Source organism: Carassius auratus, chromosome 49 (genome assembly GCF_003368295.1).
Source record: "Carassius auratus strain Wakin chromosome 49, ASM336829v1, whole genome shotgun sequence".
NCBI lineage: Eukaryota > Metazoa > Chordata > Actinopteri > Cypriniformes > Cyprinidae > Carassius > Carassius auratus.
This window is the reverse complement of record NC_039291.1, coordinates 2,160,828-2,179,485: the sequence shown is the minus strand read 5'-3', so window position 1 is coordinate 2,179,485 and position 18,658 is coordinate 2,160,828. Positions and strand designations below refer to the sequence as shown.

The following is an 18,658-nucleotide window of genomic DNA, read 5'->3' as shown; positions in this document are numbered from 1 at the left end:
TCAAGAAATGTCTACTATTTTCAATGATGGGAACTATTGTGGTTTCTTTAAAGAATACAAAGTTCAAATGAAATGAGCAGCATTTATTTAATAATATTTGAATATATGAAAGCTATTGTAACATTCTTAGTGTCTTTACTGTCACTTTTGATGCTTGCTGAATTTAAATATAAATTTATATTTGAAAAAAAGTACCAATGACAACAAACTCTTATTGAGCCCAAACATTTAAACAGCAATATATATTTTTATTATTAGTCATCCACTGATTCCACATAGAATATGATTGTTCCTATCTGTCGAGAACTGGGAATCTGGGGGAAGACCGCTGGAAAAGAGCGATGGATCATTCCATATTCTCTTGGTCGAAGTAGAGGTGTCAGTGATCCTAATATGTTACAGTCGTGTCCGAACAGATCGTGTACTATCGGGTGACGGGAGAACCCCAGGTTTGGACACAGGTGCTCCTCTGGCTTGGCTGGAAATTACCTGATTTTTGAAGATGAATAATTGAACTGAGTTTCCCACCACTTAAGATCGAACACCACACACTGGCATTAGTGTGTGGTTTTTAGCCATTTTAAGGTCCAGATGTTCATGTGAAATAAAACAGCAGCGTCTTTGACAAAACTTGCCTATTGATTTAGTGTTATAGAAAGGAAAGAAATTCAGAATCAAGTGAAACATCTTACCGGTGGGGATCATTTAGTGCAAGAGTTTCCTAGAATATCTTCAGTGAGTGTAACAGTAGGTCACACACACAAACACACACAGCTTTATTTAGCAGCATGACCTTTCAGAAATATAAATATAAAGCAAATAAATGTATTTTGCATGCAAAAACTGTTCAGTTTCTTCTGACCTCAGGAATACATTCAAGTACAAAAGACACTTGAGCATTTATTATGACACGCACTCAGTATCATGAGTAGCTTTGAAAAAAAGCCTTCTTGTTGGTTCACACGTGATAAGACTGCTGGAAAATGAATGTCTTTCGGTAAGGTGCTTTTTATTTCATCTGTAACTTGATTAAGAGATATTGACATTTATTATTGGTATTATTGGTAGTACTAGAAGTAGTTAAGAAATTAAAAAAAAATACATTACAATTAACATGTATTAACATCTCAATATGCACATTGTATATGATTATAATCTAAGACCTGTCTTTCAAAAGTATTATTTCAGCACTGTTTGAATTTTAATAAAGAAATAAACCCTTTCTGTCATTTACATTATTAAAACCATACACATAACATTATAATCAACATGATTTTACATTTTCTGTTTAATATGTATAGTATATACAGTATTGTTCAAAATAATAGCAGTACAATGTGACTAACCAGAATAATCAAGGTTTTTAGTATATTTTTTATTGCTACGTGGCAAACAAGTTACCAGTAGGTTCAGTAGATTGTCAGAAAACAAACAAGACCCAGCATTCATGATATGCACGCTCTTAAGGCTGTGCAATTGGGCAATTAGTTGAAAGGGGTGTGTTCAAAAAAATAGCAGTGTCTACCTTTGACTGTACAAACTCAAAACTATTTTGTACAAACATTTTTTTTTTCTGGGATTTAGCAATCCTGTGAATCACTAAACTAATATTTAGTTGTATGACCACAGTTTTTTAAAACTGCTTGACATCTGTGTGGCATGGAGTCAACCAACTTGTGACACCTCTCAGCTGTTATTCCACTCCATGATTCTTTAACAACATTCCACAATTCATTCACATTTCTTGGTTTTGCTTCAGAAACAGCATTTTTGATATCACCCCTCAAGTTCTCAATTGGATTAAGGTCTGGAGATTGGGCTGGCCACTCCATAACATTAATTTTGTTGGTTTGGAACCAAGACTTTGCCCGTTTACTAGTGTGTTTTGGGTCATTGTCTTGTTGAAACAACCATTTCAAGGGCATGTCCTCTTCAGCATAGGGCAACATGACCTCTTCAAGTATTTTAACATATGCAAACTGATCCATGATCCCTGGTATGCGATAAATAGGCCCAACACCATAGTAGGAGAAACATGCCCATATCATGATGCTTGCACCTCCATGCTTCACTGTCTTCACGGTGTACTGTGGCTTGAATTCAGAGTTTGGGGGTCGTCTCACAAACTGCCTGTGGCCCTTGGACCCAAAAAGAACAATTTTACTCTCATCAGTCCACAAAATGTTCCTCCATTTCTCTTTAGGCCAGTTGATGTGTTCTTTGGCAAATTGTAACCTCTTCTGCACATGCCTTTTTTTTAACAGAGGGACTTTGCGGGGGATTCTTGAAAATAGATTAGCTTCACACAGACGTCTTCTAACTGTCACAGTACTTACAGGTAACTCCAGACTGTCTTTGATCATCCTGGAGGTGATCATTGGCTGAGCCTTTGCCATTCTGGTTATTCTTCTATCCATTTTGATGGTTGTCTTCCGTTTTCTTCCACGTCTCTCTGGTTTTGCTCTCCATTTTAAGGCATTGGAGATCATTTTAGCTGAACAGCCTATCATTTTTTGCACCTCTTTATAGGTTTTCCCCTCTCTAATCAACTTTTTAATCAAAGTACGCTGTTCTTCTGAACAATGTCTTGAACGACCCATTTTCCTCAGCTTTCAAATACATGTTCAACAAGTGTTGGCTTCATCCTTAAAAAGGGGCCACCTGATTCACACCTGTTTCTTCACAAAATTGATGACCTAAGTGATTGAATGCCACACTGCTATTTTTTTGAACACACCCCTTTCAACTAATTCAACTAATTGCCCAATTGCACAGCCTTAAGAGCGTGCATATCATGAATGCTGGGTCTCATTTGTTTTCTGAGAATCTACTGAACCTACTGGTAACTTGTTTGCCACGTAGCAATAAAAAAATATACGAAAAACCTTGATTATTCTGGTTAGTCACATTGTACTGCTATTATTTTGAACAATACTGTATGAGTCAATTCTTTGTCGGAAATTATGTATAATTTATAAATATATATATATATATATATATATATATATAGTTTTTATACATTATTATTTTAACAGTTTTTGTGACATATTATGCTACTAAAAATGTTTAATAAATAAACTTTTCAGAGAGCTTTTCACCAAAAGCTGGTCATCTGATATTCAGTTAGATGGAAAAACTGCTATAGTGACTGGAGCAAACACTGGGATTGACAGCCAAGGGTCTGGCAAAGCGAGGTGGGTACTGCGGCCAAATACTTACTGTGGAAATAACATATCGAGCCTTTTCATAGAGCCACGGATGAAGTATATAAGATCTGACTGCATAGCCATTTGATCTGATACATAGGCCTATCCAGATTAGAATATGTTTTTCCTGAAATTGCTCAAAAGAATGTACCAGGTTTTCAAGTAATGGAACAAAAGCTGTGCTTTATCCCAAGGTGCACGGTTGATCCTGGCCTGCAGAGACCTGCTGAAGTGACATCAGCAGAGACCTGGCGCACACCAAATCCATCTGTGATTTTGCTGAATTAATTTACAACAGTGAGTTATGGTTGAAGAACTTTTGTTTATATACATCATACATTTAATTCTGATCAAATTATGTTTCCTTTTATTTTATTTCGGCTGAAAAGTCTCTTCATTTGCTGATAAACAACGCTAGTGTGGCAATCTGCCCATATTCAACAACAGCAGACGATTTTGAAACACAGTTCGAAGTCAATCATTTACATTTGATGAAGTGCTCTAGTCGTACTCATTCTTTCAAAGAATATCAAAGAGTCCCTGTTTGTTGTTGAGAAGCAATGGAGATTGTACACACTTGACGTGTGATGAATGACTCCTTTTCTTCTTAAGGACATTTCTTTCTTACGTTCCTCCTTATGGATCTGTTGAAGCATTCAGCTCCTTCCAGAGTGATTAATGTCTCCTCATTGGCTCATTCCATGGGAAAGATCCACTTTGAAGACCTGAGCAGTGAGAAAAGCTATCATCCCCTGAAGGCCTACGGACAGAGCAAACTTGCCAACATACTTTTCACGCGAGAGCTCGCCCCAAGAGTGGAAGGTAAGAGCAAGTATGTCGTCATGCATGAAATTGTTTTTTTTGTCTGTGAAAAACAACCAGAGTGTCCACGCTGTCAATGGCTCTCATCCTTTTCAGTGTATGAAAAACCACACAAGTGTGAATAAATGGTGACTACATGTTTTATCCACAAACATTCTTCATTAAGGCAATTCTTGCGTTTTGTGGAAATTGTGGCAAGTGTTGTGGCAAGTGTTTTTCATCTCTTACTGTAGGTCATGTAATGTGACATTCAGTTCTGTTTCTGTGGCAGAGATGGAAGTGAATGTTTATGCTGTTGATCCAGGCCTAGTAAAGACAGGAATCATCAGGCATTTGAAGAAGTCTCTGCAGTTCTTTGTGAATACGTGGTTTGCAGAGGGTGCATATATCACCCTATACTCTGCCCTCACCCCTGTCCTGCCCACTGGAACCAACAGGTTTGTTACAACTTGCTGATGCTACTCATGCTCATAAAATAACAACCTCAATGCCCATCTTTCCCACAAGAAGCTTGTTCACATGCTTTTTATTTTGCACTAGTGATGCTAAAGTTGGCAGCAAGCAAAATAACTACTCTGATGTTTACTAAATATTTTCACTCTTGATTTCTCACAGTAACTGTGCCATGGCTCTATACTCCAGGGCCGCCAGCGATGAAGCATCAGACTGACGCACCGAGGACATCTAGTGGGCGCACGCGGTCACTGCTTTTGCAACAAAAAACAAATTGTAACGTTTTTAAGTGGGGTGACGTGATTGTATTGTGTGTTCTGGTGACGTGTAACCGGGATGTCCAACTTTGCAAAAGAGATTCAATAGAACAAGGCTTCCTCGGAGTTCGAGGCCATCATCGCGCGCGAGCCCATATGTGCGAGCGGTGTGTGCATGAGCGCATCACGTTGTTTACACTGAAGTCAGACGCGTTTCATTGGTCGGAGGACAGAGCTCTGGACGGGAGGGGCTCGGATCTGGACCGCATAGTAATATCTCATTCATAAATTACATAGGAAGATAGAGTAGAGCACTGCTGTCTCCTGAGGGAAACCGGCCAGTATTGGAACAATGCACTCAATAAGGTAATGCTGGTGTCAACTTCTCTCTTCTCTTCTCTTCTCTTCTCTTCTCTTCTCTTCTCTTCTCTTCTCTTCTCTTCTCTTCTCTTCTCTTCTCTTCTCTTCTCTTCTCTTCTCTTCTCTTCTCTTCTCTTCTCTTCTCTTCAGTATTTTTGATCTAACATGTAAAAAAAAAAAAAAAAAAGAAAGAAAGAAAAATGCGCAAAAATATGAATCTCAAATGGCAATTAATATAAAATTGTTTTTAACAATTTGCCATATATCGAATTTTGGATTACAAGCTGATCTGATTTAAATATGGGAGAAAGGGGCTAATTGTCACATGGGGAAGTAGTCATGAGAACTGTTATCTCAGTCAGCAGCTATGAGGGTTTGAGTCACAAATCCAATTACATACAAGTTTTGACAGTAAGTTTGTACTGTATTTTTGCTTTCCAACAACATCCCAAACCCCTTAAACTGAATTCAATTGTAGATGTACAAAAATGTATTACGTACCATGTTTGATGGTCAAAACAATGGCATTTTTGAAAGTTACTTTTTATGTTTATGCTGTTATACGAATTGCTGAGTTTCATAATTATTTTACTATAATAAAAGCTTTTAATAGGCAGTTTAGTGGCAGGTTCTTTTGAGAAACTTACAATAAAATAATGTGAACATGCCTCAAAGAAGGGTTTAGTTAACTGCATCTTCATTAGAATTAAAATATAGAGTATTTTTGTAGACTGCACGTAAAGCAGCTGTATATAGTTCTGTGTATTGTGACCTTTCAGCCCCCTATAGTTAAGTGAGTGAAATTCACTGTTTTAAGTAAAGTTGTACAGTACATGTGCATTATAACTGCAGTAAACCAATATGCCCTTTCCCCCCTCACCAAACTAACATATTCAGAACACATATTTAGGAGGAGCGTGGGAAAGAGAAGCCATTCACCTTATTAGAAGTCAGGGTACCAACAGAATGCTTTTGAAACTGATATTTCAAGGTTAAAAAATGCACATAATGTTGCTTTAAAGCTTGATGAATGGTCACGGACAGTGAGGGAGATTTACGTGACGGAAAATATAATACACAGTTGAAGACTCCTATAGAGTAAGTTTACTGAGATATGGAAACTTTTAATAAAGGGACGAGGTGAATTGTTGGGGCAGTGCTTTTGAACATATCCTGTACATTTGACTTCGAATAAACTGCTCTGGTCTTTGTGTAAAGGGTCCCATCCAACGCTGTTACTCTTTATATCTCCTTTTGTTGTTGCTCTTGTTGTTTTGGTTTATAATTATTGTATATTTTTCTCTCCTTGTGCAATAAAATAATGTTTTTTGTTTTTATCGCAGTTCTGAGACAAAGAAAGAATGCGAGAAAAATATGTCCTAATGACCTTTTTTGCTTCCATACGTGACAACTAGCCCCGCTCTCCCTGTACCAATTCACAATCCACCAAAAAATGTACTCGTTACATTGTATAAACATTAGCTCTGTAATCAATTCCAGAAATTTCTTCTGTGGCCAGTGGAGCTCTTCTGTACGTCTTGATGACAAAACAGTCATAATCACAGGAGCTAACACAGGCATTGGCAAAGAGACAGTGAGAGACCTTGCAAAAAGAGGTAAGGAACTAACAAACCTCACAAGCTTTCAGGAAGCTAACAAGCCATGCGTGATGCCACTCTAATTAGAAGAGGGTATAGAGAGGTTAACTTGGAATCACTGCAATCCATCACATCGTATTCGCACTACTGTTGCAGTTGATAGCTTTATTTATGGATGCATATTCATTGTAGTCTATTCTTTTTAGTATTGCATACAAATCACCATAACCTGGGATGAAAATAACAAATGCAAGGATGAATCATTGTCCTAATGTCAAATGTGATACGATCGAAACAACAAATAATTCATCTTATAAAACCGACAGGCTCTTGGAAGCTTTGAATGCATGCTGATTAATAAACGACAGGATTACAATACTTTCTGCCAAAGAGATGTAAAACTGTACACTTTCCCACATGGACCCGCTGAATTCCAACAAAGAAACTCTGACGCTCGCCAGCCAAATTGCTCTGAATAGTATAATAGACGTTCTGCACAGTAATTACCAGGCAAACAGCTATTGTGTTAGCTCATCAGCCTTACATGCTAGTTTAGCACCAAATGAATTCTTATGCAAGGACATTTCACAGCAAGGACATTTGCTGGAGTATGTAAACACAGTTCTTTCAGATCCGTGAAGGATATCTGTGCAGTCTTCCATGACTGTTTGCACATTAATATCAGCTTCTCTATGTGTTGTCCTCAGGGGCTCGGGTCATCATGGCCTGTCGAGACCTGGAAAAGGCAGAGGAAGCCAGAAAAGAATTAATGGAGGATTCTGGAAACCAAAACATTGTGGCAAACAGACTTGATTTATCAGATACCAAATCCATCAGAGAATTTGCAGAACTCATAAACAAGGGTGTGTGTGAGACAAGTGTGATATTAAGAAAAATATAATCTACCATACATATACACGTTTGAAATACTAGTATTAATATAATATTAATTTGTTAATGGGTCTTTGTACTTTTGTGTGTGTGTGTGTGTGTGTTTTAGAGGAAAAGCAAGTCAACATCCTGATCAACAATGCTGGAATTATGATGTGTCCATATTCGAAAACTGCTGATGGCTTTGAGATGCAGTTTGGTGTAAACCATTTAGGTAATATTATGTACGTTTTACAGTATGAAAGAATATGTTTACATGCATTATTTACATTATCATGATGAATATGATAAGTGTATTTCAGGGAGTTTGACCAAAGCCATGAACCATAATTGCATCTAAAAATTGTTGACATTTAATAAAGGACATTTGATACACTATTGTTCAAAATTCTGGGTTAGTAAGATTTTTTATAGGTTTTGGAAGAAGTAATTGTAATTTTTTCCTGCAATGACAAAGCTGAGTTTTTTTGCTGAGACATTTCTTATTATACTCAATATCGAATTATAGTTGTAAAATATTTTTTATATAGTTTATAGTTATAATATTGCGCAACTGCTGCTTAATATTTTTTTTGTGCAATTCTTTAAATGACTTTCCTGGCACTTTTGATCAATTTAATGAATCCATGCTGAAGAAAAGTATGAATTTCTTTGATTTAAAAAATTACTGACTATCCAAATGTCTATATTTATTTCAACAATAAAAGTTCAATGCAATTTTATAAATATCTGAGGCAATTTAAAGTTATTATAGTTCATCAGCATTTTGTTGTAAACACTTATTATGCCCCAGGAATAATTAATACTCTCTGTAAAATTACATTTCCTGTATCTAATCAATACTTGATCTGACCAGTAAGTCAAGTAAATTGGTCCAAAAGTGACCTCCATTAAATTAACCACAAATTACATTTGATAATAGACTAATCCTATATATAAGTCTCAGACTTCCTATCAGTGTAGAGTAGCCAGCCTCTAAATTGACAGCGCATGCTGTTTAATCGTTTATCAGCCGAGGTTAGCTTCCTGTTGGAACCTAAGCACTGACATACAGTTTACATCCTTTCCATATACATCCACTTCCATGCATTTATTGAGTAATAGACAAATAAAGCACCGGGGGATCAACAGGACACGAGAGACAATGAAAGGGCAGACAACCCCTGACTATTTTTATCTTCTCCAATCCACCAATAGGTCATTTTCTGCTCACCTACCTTCTGCTTGACCTCCTAAAGAAATCAGCCCCCTCCAGGATCATCAACGTGGCTTCTGTGGCCCATACATGGGGCAGCATCCATCTGGATGACATAAACAGCGAGAAGGGTTACTCTCCACGGAGGGCTTATGGCCAGAGCAAACTAGCTAACATCCTCTGCACACGCTCCTTAGCTAAAAGACTGCAGGGTATGTGACCGTCAGAGCAAGGCTATCCGTGTCAGACTAAATATGATCCTTAAGAACTCACACTATAATGTCTTGTTTGTCTTCTCTCTCCTGATCGCTGCTTGATTTGGTATTCATTAGATTACAACGTGACATCAAATGCAATCTTTTTCCCTGTCAGACTACATAAACACAACCAAAACCTTTAGGATGCAGGACTGTCCTAAGAATGTGTAGAATGTCCTTTTTCTGACACCGTGATCTGTTCAGAAGGGCCACAGATCAATCACATTCTGCATGGTTTACAATCATGCCAGTAATTCTGGTAAAAAAAAAAAGAAGGCGGAATCGTTGCAGATTTATACAGATTCTTAATGACTTGTTTGTGGTGCCAAAGGTTTAACTTTGACAGAGATGGAAGGGGGAGTAAAGGAATTTAACTAATATAATACTATTTGAACCTGTTTGAATCAAAAACTATGATTCTATAACCCTGTTTTAATACACAAATTTCTAAATCCTTTGGATTATCAACATTATCAACATCTCTACAAAATAGTCTACATGCCCTGTGTCATCTGAATGACTTTATACCTTTTTTCTCAGAGTATGAGCTCCATATTTCCCTACATCATACAATATGAGTCATAAAAACCTGATGCACCAAATATGATTGATATGGAAGATGGATATGTATAAAACACATGCACACTGTAGTTCAGTTCTTGAATAAGTGAAGCTGTTGTTAGTGTTAAGTTTTTTTAAAATCCAAAAATGCATGGTATGCCCATGATTATTATTATTATTTTAAAGCTACCATGTCTTTCTAACCCAATGTAAATTAATGACGGATGGAATCCAAAATAACAGACTTATTTCCATTAAAACATTTCTGTTCCTAATCAAGGCAGTACAAAAAAAGTAAAAAAATTGTCATCTGTATGTCATCTGCTAACTCTGTTAGTGATATATGGTGATGGTTGTGTTTGTAGGCAGTGGTGTGACTGTGTACTCCCTCCATCCCGGTGTGGTGCAGTCAGAGCTGTTTAGGAACCTCAGCAAGCCTGTGCAGATAGCAGTCAAGGTCTTTAGCCCCTTCACCAAGACCACCATCCAGGGGGCCCAGACCACCATCTACTGTGCTGTGGAGCCCAAGCTGGACAACGAGAGTGGAGGATATTACAGGTACAGAAGAAACATTTCAATAGAATTCTTAGTCCAGTTATGTGACGATATGCGCAAAAGACATCCACCATTTGCATTAGGTTTTTATGATAATAAAGTGTGTTAAACATGAAATATAGAAATGATTGGTCATATTAATGCTCATTAAGACAGTGTCATTCATTAACCTGAGATTCTGCTTTGTTTCTAGCGACTGTGCTCCAGCACTGTGTTCAAGAGACGCTTTAGATGATGAAATGGCTCAGAAACTCTGGGAACTCAGCTGTCAGATGCTTGGCATTACATGGGACTGATGGAGCGCTCCTCTCAGTGACACTCTTATAACAACGGAATGAAAGCTTTTGGACTAATGCCGTAGATAATGGAAACTGTAGTATTCATACAGTGCATGACTGAATCAAAACTATATGTTTTATATTGTACATTGAATACTCTTTTTTTAATACCCTTGCTATGCTGTTATTATATCAATAGACATAGTGAACTGTTATGAATTCAAATGTATGTTGGTTTATTAAATCATTTTATCTTATCATTTTGCATTTGTTTCCTTTTGCAGATGAGCTGCTTTTATAACTACAGTTAATGAACTTAGCAGAACTGCTTATCTGAAGCATGAGTTCTCAGGATTTCGCCTTCCTGCTATCAGATATAGACATGGTGATGGAAGAAACAAATATGAGATGGAAGGAAAATTATATTTCAATATAATGTGTCATGGTTAAAATGACACGGGATGAAAAGGGGTTTTTCAGATATGTGTTTTATTAATGTCAAATTAAGAATAATGAGGGCTATGACAAACTTTCTTGAAATGCTTTTAAATTATTTTAATCAACACATTTGTTTTGAAAATGACGGATACCTTGTGGTGGGAATAATTGTAGGTTAAGTTAGGTGGAATTTTTTTTTTTTTGCGAACGAATACAAAGTTTTTCGAGGGAAAGCCATATATAAAAAAACGCCCATTGTATTATTTTTTACATTTGGGGAATGAAGGCGAACTTTTTAAGGGATCAGTACTAAATGGACGATAGATAAAATATAAGGGGAATCAAATTTTTTTAATAATTTTGCATTGGCTCGCAAAACGTTTACTTTAACCTGGGAAAAAAATGCGTTTAAAACCTTTGCATTCAAAACTTCCGAGTTCACCCAGAAACTTCGCGTTCACTCGCAAAACTTGTGTTCCCCGAGAAACTTGGCGAGCGAATTCAAAAGCTATGAAATATATTTTCCATCTCATATTTTCTCCAATCATTTTTTAGGAAAACTGTGTTTAGATAAACTGTTTGAAAAAATGCATATCCCGATAGACAACAATGTTGTATCTAGCTCAGTAATGATGATGTGGACAGGTCGTTTTGCGCCGTGAACTCCAGTCGCTAGGGGGCAGTGTGCACGTCACTGCGCATGAGCCACTTTTAGCGCTGCGTCAGTCTTTCCGTTGATAAATCTACGTGGCTTCACACACAACGGAGTCAGTTTGTTACTTGCAGCTGAACATTTGCGTCGTCCTTTGATTTGTCAACACAGGTAAGCTTATTTTCGTCGAATTTGTGTCTTTAGCAGTCTTGAAAAGAAAAGAACGCCGTTTTAAAATGAGGTTATACGGTTGTCTTACTGAGGACGTTTCTGCCGTGATTTGAGTTTCAGAGTAAACAGTTTCCGATTGATCAGATATGACCACTTTCTTAAACTAATGCCTATGTTCTATTGGGTTATAGATAAATGTAGAAATGATTATCAAAGTCGTTTGGATAATGTTTTTATCTAGTGTACAGTGCGTAGCATGCAGGCTAACAGAGTGCTAGTTAGACAATCTGTAGATTATTATCAGTGATTTGTAGTTAGTTAACTAGTAGTTAACTATGTTCAGTGTTTATCATTCGTGACCTTTTGAGAATCTTTTCAGTAACGTAGACGGGATTCTTGTGATTAGGTTTCGGGGTGGAGGGTAACTGTTATCTGGGGCTTTAAATGCATTCACACGTATTGAACCCTGTATAAAGCATCTGTTTGTGTAGTAACGCAGAAGTCTGGTTGTGGTTCGAGTTCTGTTCACTGATGTTGGTGTTTAGTGTTTTGTAGTTCACATTTGTGTGAGTTGAAATGCTCTGTTCTGTCTCCAGCCTCACATCAGGATGGATCAGGTTATGCAGTTCGTGGAGCCCAGCAGGCAGTTCGTCAAGGACTCCATCAGACTCGTCAAAAGATGCACAAAGCCAGATAGAAAAGGTATGTCCAGTCTGTTGTCTTTCTGATTCAAAAATTCGGTAAGCATAAAGTTATTTAAGGAATATGGATGCTATAATGCATTCGTCTTAATTTGATTAAGTTCTCTTAAACTGAATGCAGATTGTTCTAAATCTATTGATTATAAAAAAAGATAAAAGAGAAAAGTCTAACAAATAGCAATTTAAGGGGGAAACTGAATTTAGTGTTCCTGTGGCTCAAATGGTAGAGCAAGGTTGTGGGTTCGATTCCCAGGGAACACGTTAGGTAAAAAATGTTAGCCTGAATGCACTGCAAGTTGCTTTGGATAAAAGTGTCTGCTAAATCCATTAAATTTAATGCAATTTAATTGATCTCTCTTGTTTGACTGTTTATTTTCAGGAAAATTAAAAACCATTTATTTCTACTTCATCTGCAGACTGTATAGCGTTATTTGTATTATTAAGTCTGTTTAATGATTATGATAAAATAGCTTTTATAATATATATTTCCTGGTCTCTAGAATTCCAAAAGATAGCCATGGCCACAGCAATTGGATTTGCCATTATGGGCTTCATTGGATTCTTTGTCAAACTCATCCACATCCCCATCAACAACATCATTGTGTAAGTAATCCACAAAAAACACAATGTAATTCAGTCTTTTTTTTTTATTCTTTTTTTTATTGCAAGTAATGTGGAAAAAACATTGATTACTAAAACATGATACAATCAAATACAGTGCCTTTTAAACAGACATAGTTTCATTCAGTTTTTGATGAATTTAGTCTGAGATTAAAGCAGGATTGTTTGTCTTTTTGTTAACAGTGGTGGTTGAATCAGCTGCATTGTGAGGCCAAACGGACCTTCGGCTGCCTGAAAGTGTTGGATAATGGACTGAATGCGAACATTTGTTTAAAAAAAAGTTTTTTTTTTTGTGTTAACATTTCTATTTGGCTGTGTTAATAAATCAAAGGCTACACTACTCATTGTCTTCATTAATAAAATGCAGTTATTGCTGAAGAAAAGGCACGTTTTGAAGGCTTACTGCTCCAGTGATTTGTTCACTGTGGTTTAATTCCCATGCTCCATAAAAGTGGCTTGTCGGTGGTGACCTTCACAGGTTTTCTGCCTTCTTTGGGGTCGTGGTCCTCATAAGTGTTGGATGTGCTTACAAGCTGTCCAAAAGCTAATACTTGATTGTCTATGAAGAGGGGACAAAAGGTAAGAAGTAGAGATTTTATGTACATTCCAAACTGTTAAAAATAAATTGTTTCGCATTACATCACTTGCTCACCAACGGATCCTCTGCAGTGAATGGGTACCGTCAGAATGAGTGTTCTAACAGCAGATAAAAACATCACAATCCACAAATAGGTTGCACTTCAATTCATTAAGTAATGCATTTAAGTGAATAGCTGCATATCTGTAAGAAATCCATTATTATTATTTCAAACAATTGCTTCCAACTAAAATATGAGTCCTTTACCAATAATACCGCTTCCTCCAGCAAGCATGCTGTGTTGTCTGAATCCAGAGAGAAATATGCACCGCTCAAACACCTTGTACGAGTGGGCCATTTAGTGGATTTTGATGTGGAATAACAACGGGGATGGACTTTTCACTGGAGGAAGCTTGTATTGGTATTTTGTCCAGTTCAAAGTTCAAACACTTTGATGGATTGGTTTCTTATAAATACTTTTTATTTCACAAGAAATAAAGGTGTGTGGATTACTTCTGGTTTGTTGTGATGCTTATATCAGCTGTTTGGACTCTCATTCTAACGGCACCCATTCGCTGCAGAGGATCTATTGGTGAGCAACTGCTGTAATGCTTAATTTATCCAAATCTGTTCTGATGAAGAAATAACTTAATCTACATCTTGGCCTGAAAGGTTAACATTTAACAATTTTTCATTTTTGGGTGAACTCTTCTTTTAAGATACTTGATGAATGAGGATTTTCATGCATTTAGGGTGCACAGAAGGGTGGGGAAGTGAGGAAAAAAAGATAAAAAGAAATTCCACTGGAGTATCCAAGTAAACACCAAAAGCTGTGAATACACCAAATCTGCCTGCTGTGGTTTTAATTAAATTGGCCGCCCGAGGCTTCTCACCAAACCCGCCATGGGTGCATGTGGAAATGTTTTAATGAGTGAAGAGGGACAGAACATGCCCTCGCGTAACCTGGTGGGAACGCCACTGTTTTCTCTGTCTCTGACTCTCTCATTCAGTTTAGCTGCTCACTGGAAAGCCTGAGCAGCAGCGGTGCTGTAATCTGGGTGCCAGACAGAGTTCAATGGCTCTCACTTCAATGGTCCCAGCCATCCAGCAACAAAAGCGTACATTTCTCAATCAATGAGCATGGTATTCCCTTCAGAGAGTCCCAGGTGCCACTCAGAAATGAGTTATATCTGCTTGCCGGAATGTGACTGAATTAAGAATTCTCGGTGGTCCCTTAAAACATCAGGCACACTTGACCAAAGTCAATTATGTGAGGCCACTGAAGCAGAGAAGAGTTTTTATTATTTGGAGCACCAGGCTGGTTCACACTAAATATTTTCTCATGAAAACTTTTGCAGAAGAGTACAAAACCACAGACTCAAAACTTTAATATTAAAACCGTTGTTTTTTTTTTCTAGATTTAGTAAGAGCTGTCTCTTCTGAGCCTATACTCACCCCCAGTGGCAAAGCTGCATTGTTGTTTACTACACTTGACATCAATCAGCTGTAGACAGAAATCTAAAAAGTTTTGAAACCTGTTGCCAGACTTTTACTGAGCATGCAATGTAGCCAAAAAAAAAGCAAGTTCAGTTATTAAAATATAATGTTATATTGTTTATTTTTATCAAAGTAGTGCATTCAAAATACATTTTCACACTAAAGTAATTCTGATACAAAGACTGTAAAGCAACCTGCTGCTATATATATATATATATATATATATATATATATATATATATATATATATATATATATAGGATTTATTATATATTATTATTCTTACACACACACACACACACACTTTTTATTATATTTTATCACACACACACACACACACACACACACACACACACACACACACATACATACATACATACATATATATATATATATATATGGAATACTACACTAAGCAAAAACTGACTGAAAAATATTTCAGAAGTCTAAGTTGCCGTTCACAATCCTAAACACAAATGAATGCAAACAAACTCTCCATATTAAGAATTCATACCCAGAATCCTTTAATTGCCTATGCTGAGGAAGACTTAATTTCACTGAACAGTACAAACGCATAAAAATTATACACACAGTCGAAGCTAGAGAAAACCAAGTAAACAAGGATGAGCAGTTTTACTCTGAGGCTACTGAACAAACTTCAAAGTCAAGAAATATCACCGTGCTTCAAAGGCAGCATGACGAGAGAAAAAACAAGCGGAGACGACTGACTTTAGCCTGTCACTAGAGATCAACCGCTCACAGTGGTCTCCTCCAGTTAATCACGCTGCTAATTAAGTCAATTTCAAGCAAACAATAGCTACAGTGATCTAAACATTGATAACCTTGACTAAACTTTGCAATTAACTAACCATCCCCCGGCTGCCGCTCTAACAGACACACATTTAGTGAGTAAAGCAGAAATCTGTTTCATCAAACAGTAAGACCTAAAGTTTCTGGTCAAATCTTGCAGCTCACAATTTGACCAGTGGTGGCGACAAAGCACTGTGAGATGCGGTGCGTGTCCCCTCTGAGGTTCTCATTTTCATCATCATTTTGGCCTCTAGACGGTGAAGATAAGGTGTTATCCACTTTTTCTTATGTGTCACCAAACATTTCAGCATTTTAAACAGCAGTATCTAAAAAATTACTATGAGATGCATTATTGTTTCTACATTATTTATTTCTACATTTTTTGATTTATCTATTTATCTATTCATATATATATATATATATATATATATATATATATATATATATATATATATATATATATATATATATATATATATATATATTTATTTTATATATGTATGTTATTTTACAGAAATTAATATCTAATTATAAGTAATATAATCATAATATTATTTATATATTTATATAATATTTATATCTAAAGCCTATTTTAAGTGCAATATGTTTACCTTCCAAATCAATTTGCCTTAATGGGTCAGTTCATCCAAAAATGAAAGTTAAGGCATAAATTACTCACCCTGAAGTCATCCTAGGTGTTTATGACTTTCTTCTTTCAGATGGATCCAGTCAAGAGTTATAAAAAAAATTGTCTTTGATCTTTCAAGAGGTTTGATGTAACTCAACGGGTGTTGCACTGCATCGGTTCATGAGAAGTTTAATAAAAAGCTCATCCATTTAAAAAAAAAGTGATTCACATGGCTCCGGGGGGTGAACAAAGGCCTCCTATGGCGAATCAATATGTTTTTGTAAGAAATATATCCATATCCAAAACTTAATCACTTTAATCTATCTTGCGCTCACTGTTGTAAACGAAGCAGTTCTTGCTCATGCGCAATGCTAGTCTCAGCGTCAGACTTCACGCCCAGGGACCATTGGCTAAATGTCTGATGTATATGGGACACAAAAATGGAAACACTTAAGGAGTGTTGAAGTCGTCACTGGATTGGTTGAATTATACAGGATTTCCAGGAGACGTGTTTGTAACATTCTTCAACGTTCCACCTGGAAACAAAAATGATGTGCCGCCAAACCCCCTCACAAAAGAAAAAAGACATATGCTGTGTCTGAAACCGCTCCCTATCCACTATATAGTGCACTATATGGGGTGTCAGCCATTTTGTAGTGCTGTCCGAATTCCGAGTGAACGACTTCATTCCCTACATTTGTCCACTGCTTTTTACCCACAATTCATTCTGATTTCGAGTGTACAACCGATGTACACTCGCTGAAGCACTATTTCCCACAATCCAATGCGGAGTACCGTCGAGCTGGAACGCGAGAGCCGGAGCAAGCGGGTTTGAATGAGAGATGAAGTTTACATCTTTATTATTTCTGTTTTAACGTTTTTCCTACATTATTTATATTAAAATATGTTATGTAGGCAATAACCCAGTTTAATATTTGACTAATTTACTGAGGTGGCATCGTTGTTTACTTACAAAACTGATGATAATTTGGTGGATAATTTACATTTTTTCGTTAATAAAAGGTAGTGTATTCTGTTGTAAAATTAACGGTCGCCTGAGGACGCTCATCTGAGCTCAAAACGCTGCTTGAGCGAGTTTCAAGATACTAAAAATAATAAATACATAATTATGAACTAGTTTATGTGTGTTAATTTTTGTTCTCAGTACGTTATATAGCATTTAATGATTATGAACATATAAGCATTACAAAAAATATATATATATATAACGTTACCATCGATGAAAACACAAAGCTGAAACAGAGGTATGTGTAACTGCAATAAAAAGTAATTTTGAGTATTATTGCTATTAGTATTATTTTCTAAAATTATGTACAAGTAATATAAAAGTACATATGGAAATGTTTTTGCAACAGCTCCAAGTCGACTCCAGGCGCAGTGTAGGCTATACGTGACTGTCCGAATCTGTTCACTTATTTATTTGTTCACTCCTTCCTGATTTAGTGAACTCAACTGCCATACACTATATAGGGATTAGTGAATGAGTGAGCGATTTCAGACACAGCTATAGTGTTTAGGATCAACTAAACGCTGGGTTTTCAAAAGTATGTAAAATATTTAAAGTTTGCGGCGTAGAATCTATAAAATACATCAGAGTTTTACACACCAGTCTGCTATTGTGCCGACATTTGCACGCCCCGAAATGTGACGCTGAACGAAACGAACTGTGATTGGTTGTTTGACGTGCCTTGGCCAAAGATTCCAGACCTTTAGCCATCAGTCATTCCCCGGAACTGCTTCCTTTTTACACCAGTGAGTGCAAGCTAGATTAAAGTGATTATTACGTTTTTAATATGGATATTAATTCACTATAGTAGGCCTTTGTTCACCCCCCGGTGCCGCGTGAGACACTTTATTTTAACGTATGAGCTTTTTATTAAACTTCTCATGAACCGATTGAGTGCAACACCCGCTGAGTTGCATCGAAACTGCTTGAAAGATCAAAGAGAATTTTCAAAATAACTCTGACTGGATTTGTATGAAAGAAGAAATTCAGAAACACCCAGGATGACTTCAAGGTAATTACTTCAAGGAGTAATTTATGGGCTAATTTTTATTTTGGGGTGAACTAACCCATTAATTAAAACATTAATAATAATCTATCTATCT

General features: G+C 36.6%; 3 protein-coding genes and 1 pseudogene across 6 annotated transcripts in view; 3 read left to right on the top strand and 1 right to left on the bottom strand.

Moving 5' to 3' along the window:
• Positions 1-282: 282 nt before the first annotated feature.
• LOC113065895 (retinol dehydrogenase 12-like) lies at positions 283-4,723 on the top strand (annotated as a pseudogene).
• A 136-nt stretch (positions 4,724-4,859) lies between these two features.
• LOC113066026 (retinol dehydrogenase 12) lies at positions 4,860-10,690 on the top strand. Its single transcript, XM_026237594.1, has 7 exons — positions 4,860-5,104; positions 6,599-6,714; positions 7,404-7,559; positions 7,697-7,801; positions 8,785-8,994; positions 9,966-10,158; positions 10,349-10,690. The coding sequence occupies exons 1-7, from the start codon at positions 5,091-5,093 to the stop codon at positions 10,449-10,451; spliced, it is 897 nt and encodes a 298-aa protein (XP_026093379.1). The 5' UTR covers positions 4,860-5,090; the 3' UTR covers positions 10,452-10,690.
• Positions 10,691-11,537: 847 nt separating this feature from the next.
• LOC113066025 (protein transport protein Sec61 subunit gamma) lies at positions 11,538-13,356 on the top strand. The gene is made up of 4 exons (XM_026237593.1): positions 11,538-11,694; positions 12,291-12,396; positions 12,896-12,998; positions 13,200-13,356. Exons 2-4 carry the CDS (start codon positions 12,303-12,305, stop codon positions 13,207-13,209), a joined length of 207 nt encoding a protein of 68 aa, XP_026093378.1. The 5' UTR covers positions 11,538-11,694; positions 12,291-12,302; the 3' UTR covers positions 13,210-13,356.
• A 48-nt stretch (positions 13,357-13,404) lies between these two features.
• The window catches only part of LOC113066024 (thiamin pyrophosphokinase 1), a 60,700-nt gene continuing 55,446 nt past the window's right edge, over positions 13,405-18,658 (bottom strand). For all 4 annotated transcript variants that reach the window (XM_026237589.1, XM_026237591.1, XM_026237592.1 and 1 more), the window contains one exon: positions 13,405-13,575. In XM_026237589.1, the coding sequence (XP_026093374.1) occupies positions 13,436-13,575 (140 nt within the window). In that variant the 3' untranslated portion in view covers positions 13,405-13,435. The remainder of the gene's footprint in view (positions 13,576-18,658) is intronic.

What these genes read in the sequence shown, in the direction of transcription:
- LOC113066026 (XM_026237594.1), top strand. An exon ending in GAGAGACCTTGCAAAAAGAG is followed by an intron (nt 6,715 to 7,403) that starts GTAAGGAACTAA and finishes TGTTGTCCTCAG; the next exon opens with GGGCTCGGGTCATCATGGCC. An exon ending in GTTTGGTGTAAACCATTTAG is followed by an intron (nt 7,802 to 8,784) that starts GTAATATTATGT and finishes ATCCACCAATAG; the next exon opens with GTCATTTTCTGCTCACCTAC.
- LOC113066025 (XM_026237593.1), top strand. Translation starts at nt 12,303, where the DNA reads ATGGATCAGGTTATGCAGTTCGTGGAGCCCAGCAGGCAGTTCGTCAAG. An exon ending in CACAAAGCCAGATAGAAAAG is followed by an intron (nt 12,397 to 12,895) that starts GTATGTCCAGTC and finishes CCTGGTCTCTAG; the next exon opens with AATTCCAAAAGATAGCCATG.